This window comes from Colias philodice, chromosome 6, assembly GCF_061535455.1.
Source record: "Colias philodice isolate Cphi_HAF_F1 chromosome 6, ilColPhil1 Martin Lab GWU primary, whole genome shotgun sequence".
Taxonomy (NCBI): Eukaryota; Metazoa; Arthropoda; class Insecta; order Lepidoptera; family Pieridae; genus Colias; species Colias philodice.
This window is the reverse complement of record NC_143091.1, coordinates 10,509,849-10,514,910: the sequence shown is the minus strand read 5'-3', so window position 1 is coordinate 10,514,910 and position 5,062 is coordinate 10,509,849. Positions and strand designations below refer to the sequence as shown.

Below are 5,062 nucleotides of genomic sequence, written 5' to 3'. Positions count from 1 at the left end.
TATTAGAGTGAATAAAGTGTTTTTCTTTATAAAAATCATAAAGCCAAACCTACACGTTTTACTCCTTGTTGTTAAGTTTTATTTATTTTTTTTTAATAAAATTTCGTGTTAAATAGAGTTAAATGAGATCTTAAAATATTTAGAACCGCAAAATGCTACAAGTTAAATTTAATTCATGTCATAAAATTATTTCAAAATTCATCATGTTGAATTTTACAGGTGTAAAATTCAATTATTTCATTATCATTTACAGGTGTAAAATTCAATAGGTACCAACCGTTTCTTAATTTTAACCACTAAATATGCTATCTGTCACAGCCTGAGGTCACAGCACAATAACTTCTACGTTTTTGCATGAAACGAATCTATATCGATTTGCATGAAACTTGGTTCAAGGATACTTTCAAGGTACCTCTCAATACATGTAAAGGGGGGCTGAATTTTTTTTGAGCGCACCCCCTTGTGTGGGCTATCGTTGAAAAGGTAAATGAGGCAGAGTTTCAATACAACACTTTTTTATCAGATTTACCATTTGCGAGCCGTCAAACTCGGTCCCCTTCCTGTAATTTCTAGTCTTGGGCCCACAGCTTGGGCCTATAAACTTCAAATCACTTCCGTAAATAAAGTGGCGCGGAAACTCGTAATTAATATTGTCTTGGGTATCTTAAGTATGGTGAATACTTCTGAAATTATAAATAAAATAAAAAAAGACGTGTGGCACTCGGGGACTGCCGCGGTAAAGCTATTGCATGCTATGCCTTCAAGCCACACCTCCGTGCCCGTCGGAGTGGGGAGCGTGAGGTTTTTTCGTTACGGAATTTCTGGATTCGGTCCCCGCGCTCAAGGCCCGCGATAGAAGCAATGCAATAGCTTAAATATAGACTTTTTATCCCACATGACTACGGAACTTTATGCGTGGTCCGACACGCACTTGGCCGGTTTTTTATACTAGCATGAGTTGTAATTTTCTAATAGCATCTAGCTATTTACACGGACCTTCATATTTCATGTTACCTCCACGCAAGATTCTTATTGCTTGTATCAAATGAAAGAATTTTCAAAAACTACCTATTGACTCACAAAATTCAAGCTTTTTTTAAATTTCATAAGAACAAGAAAATATTAAAATGAAATGGAGAGAATTAAAATCTAAATTTTTCGTTTTGTAGGTACCTATCACAAGATAGGTACCTACAAAATCAATTTTTTTTTAAAGATGATAGGTACAAACCTACCATCTTAAAAAAAGGTCCTCCTATCATCATAATAATCACATCATTCCTTGTCACAATATTGTTCATTTATGAAGAAAAAGGAGGCTGTTTATTATTATCAAATAGTAAACTGGTGTTCAACTAGTGTTAATTTCCTTAAGCGCTGGCCGGCACAGAATTAAAAAAATAAGGTATCTGAGTTTTATTATGGGCATGACATTACCATGCACCGTAATGACCCTCTTTTATAAGGTGGGATCAAGGAAGAAGATAAAGTTCCCAACATATTAAATTTTATTGGTACAGTTTGTTCAAAATATTGAATTTACAAAAACATATTATCATTGAATCCTGGTGGTGGTAGATGATCAGCATCTGGGGGTGGTGGCCTCCTCCTTGGAATTTGCCCTACTCCTGGCGGTCCGAAGGGGTCGAATCGTGCACCAGGCGGTACGGCACCCCTGCAATGTGATAAATACATGTTGCATCAAGGTAGTTACAACAGCCATTTCATTAATAGCCTAGGCATTTTATTAAACTACGCCGTTCAATTAACCAATCTTAAAAGACACGCCATTGTTATATAAAACGGTGTGTTGGGATATCTTCCAGTTCCAAGAGCTCAGACTATTAATGAAACAAGTTTATTTACTTCAACTAGTGGGAATTAATTTATATCAAAAAATACCTTTTTTTAACAAACACTAAACATAATAGAGAAATAAATTACCGAGGCAATCCACCAGGAATGCCAAGTCCAGGATTCTCAATATCCCTGCGAGGTCCAAATGGATTGAAGATCATGCCGCTACCGCCTGGAGCAAAGGGATCTAAATCGGAGCGACCTACGTTTGGCAGATTTGCTGACGGCAATTCCCTGTTAAAGTAATAATGTTAAGATATACAATTAGTTATTGCATTTATCGAATCTATCTATAAGTCTTCTATATAAGCAATAAAAAAAATGATTTGCCTGTTAATAAGAACAAAACTCTGGAAAGGCCATTCATCACATTTTTATTTTCGTTAAGGCAAGAAGGTTCTTATGAAGAAAATACATGTAAGAGGCAATGGAATAGAACAATATCTGTTTTAATAATAAAGTAGTTTTACTCTATATTTATTATTTACCATTAGAATGGGTTTCTAGTTCTTTTGCCATGTCAATTTGATATCAATATTTTTTGTAAGATAAAAAAAGAAATATACTTTTCAAGATCTATTTTCAATCTTCTTCTTGTCTAGAGATAATAATAAATAAATAAATAATAAATAAATAAATAAATATTATAGGACATTATTACACAAATCGACCTAGTCCCACAGTAAGCTCAATTAAGGCTTGTGTTGTGGGTACTAGGCGACGATAAATATAATATTTAATAAATACATATATATATAGATAATAACACCCAGACCCAAGAACAAATAATTGAGTTCATCACACAAATATTTGCCCTGACCGGGGATCGAACCCGGGACCGTCGGCTCAGTAGGCAGTTACTTGACCACTGCGCCAACCGCGTCGTCGTCAGAGATAACATTGATAATAAATAAATAAATATTTCTGGACAATTTTCACACGCGGCACAATCTGATCCCATACCCATACTAAGATTTCGCTTGTATTATGGAAACCAGATGGCTAATAAACATACATATAATATAATTTTTAAATAAATACTTATATAGATAATTAATACCCAGATAAAGAGCATACATCTATGTTCATCACACAAATATTTGCCCCGGGTGGGAATCGAACCCACAACCTCTGGCTTGGATGGCAGGGTCACTACCAACCAAGCCAACCGGTCAGTCGAAATATTAGGTCAGTGATACAATATTATTTGAGACTTACCATAGGTGAGTATCAGGATTGACACGTGGAATTCTTATAGGCTCATCGCTGGCTACTCTGAGACCGGAGCCAACTACAATAATATATTTTTTATATTTTTAGCAAAATTTAACTTTTAAAAAAAATTTTGTCCTATAAATTAATATGTCCTTGTATCAAATAGCCCCATATTTATTTATTACATTTTTATTTTAGATTGTTCTTATTAAATCAAACATTAACAGCTTATAAGGACTTAATAGCTTTAAAAATTCTAAACAAATAACAGCTTTCCAAATTATTTTTAAATAATTTGGAAAATCCAAAAGTGCACGCCTCATAATTTTTTTTTAATAAATATTTATTAATTATTATTTTTGTTTATTTAATAACATTAAACCACATCGAATCAGACCCTGAAAAATGAAAGGGTTCTATTCCTGAGCATACTCAAGCGTAAGAGAAAAAAAAAGACTCGATTAGTAAAGTATTTCGGTCGCTATCGTGTTAACAAGAAAAAGGATCCGCACATACAGACACACGGACGTCCAAGACAGAACTTTTTTAAACTGTTTTTTAACTAGTTTAAATAACAAAAATGACATCAAAAATATCATGAACGTTAAAAATACTGTTTTTTCTTAATATGTGTGTGTATGTATTATCTTACAAGTGCAATGTATGATACATAAAGACATTTTAAGTTTGAAAAATCAGATGTTTTGCGCGAAGTGACAGTAGTACCCACCTCAACGCTTCGCTTATGAGGCGTGCAATTAAGTTGAAGTTGTAAGTGTATAGATTATAATTTATAATGTACTTAGTACTTACCACCTGTCTGTGTTTGTATGCTTATTGTAGATCTCTCTGTGAGAGTGTCTATGAGATCTCTTTTAACATTGAACATTAGATCTTTGTAATTCGGCAACATTTTGTCAATGGGACCACTTGTGTCTTTCACAGTGTCTTCTGTTTTAACGGCAACATTTGATACGGCTAGATCTTCTGACCTCTGTACAAATTGTAATAGTATTAAAACGAAATAAAGCACTTTTATCATAGTTGGTACAATTAAAGACAATCTGAATAACTAGTTGATTAAAAAAATATGTTTTGTGAATGCTTTTTAGTTAAGTTTAGATGAGTTACACAATTGGAGTCTATATAAAAACATATCAGTTAATATTATTGTAGGTACCTATGACTCACAAACATGTTTACGAAGAATGTTGACTTAAAGAATAATTTATATACGGAAAATTACATGCACATTTTTTTATTCATTACCTACCATTAAATTCACAATAAGATTTCCATCAGTATTTAAGCCATGCAGAATGTACAATTTATCATCTAAAATGTAGCGAAGTGTGTAATTATCATTGTCATTCCAACCAGTTGGTAGAACTTCACTCTTTACTTCATCTCCAGACAGGGTTCGCTGTAAAATATTAAGCACGAAATGAGTCAAATGTAAGTGGTGAAAATAAGGTTTTAAATGCTTCTCAAGATCTGATCAATGCAATTTTACCTCGTCGCCGACCCCGATATTTCTGAAACCTCTTTTCGTTAAATTCCAATGAATAAATGCGATTATAATATCAGATTTCCTTTTTACATCTTTCTCAACTGTCTTGAAGGTTAAATCCCACCCGAACAAAGGATCAGACGCCATCAGGCCGAATGTGACACCCAATTTAATTGGTTTATAATAAAAACAACACTGTTTTGTTTCGGAAAAAAGTTGTTTTCGCAAATAAATAATTAACTTTTCGATTTTCTAATTGTCATGCTATGTATAACAGCTGTCAAGTGTCAACTGTCATCATGTGAACTGAACAATATTATTGTCACTGTCATTGTCAAGTACCTACCAGAGACATTAATCAATAGATTTTTAACAATAATAAATAGAAAATAGAATATTCTCTTTAACAAGTTTAGATGAAATAAAAATATATTTTCGATGAAAGACTATTGACATACATAAACATTTTTAATTACACTT

The 5,062-nt window shown here is 33.1% G+C and overlaps 1 protein-coding gene across 1 annotated transcript; it reads right to left on the bottom strand.

Moving 5' to 3' along the window:
• Nucleotides 1–1,490: 1,490 nt before the first annotated feature.
• On the bottom strand, nucleotides 1,491–4,880 carry LOC149488021 (proteasome inhibitor PI31 subunit-like). Its single transcript, XM_089696759.1, has 6 exons — nucleotides 4,586–4,880; nucleotides 4,346–4,495; nucleotides 3,886–4,066; nucleotides 3,076–3,148; nucleotides 1,945–2,091; nucleotides 1,491–1,675 (listed from the first exon to the last, which is right to left on the bottom strand). Exons 1-6 carry the CDS (start codon nucleotides 4,727–4,729, stop codon nucleotides 1,540–1,542), a joined length of 831 nt encoding a protein of 276 aa, XP_089552885.1. The 5' UTR covers nucleotides 4,730–4,880; the 3' UTR covers nucleotides 1,491–1,539.
• Nucleotides 4,881–5,062: the final 182 nt, after the last annotated feature.

Coding starts and splice junctions, on each gene's coding strand:
- LOC149488021 (XM_089696759.1), bottom strand. CDS start 4,729: ATGGCGTCTGATCCTTTGTTCGGGTGGGATTTAACCTTCAAGACAGTT. Junction 4,496..4,585: donor ATATCGGGGTCGGCGACGAG/GTAAAATTGCAT, acceptor AATATTTTACAG/CGAACCCTGTCTGGAGATGA. Junction 2,092..3,075: donor AATCCTGATACTCACCTATG/GTAAGTCTCAAA, acceptor TTACTTTAACAG/GGAATTGCCGTCAGCAAATC.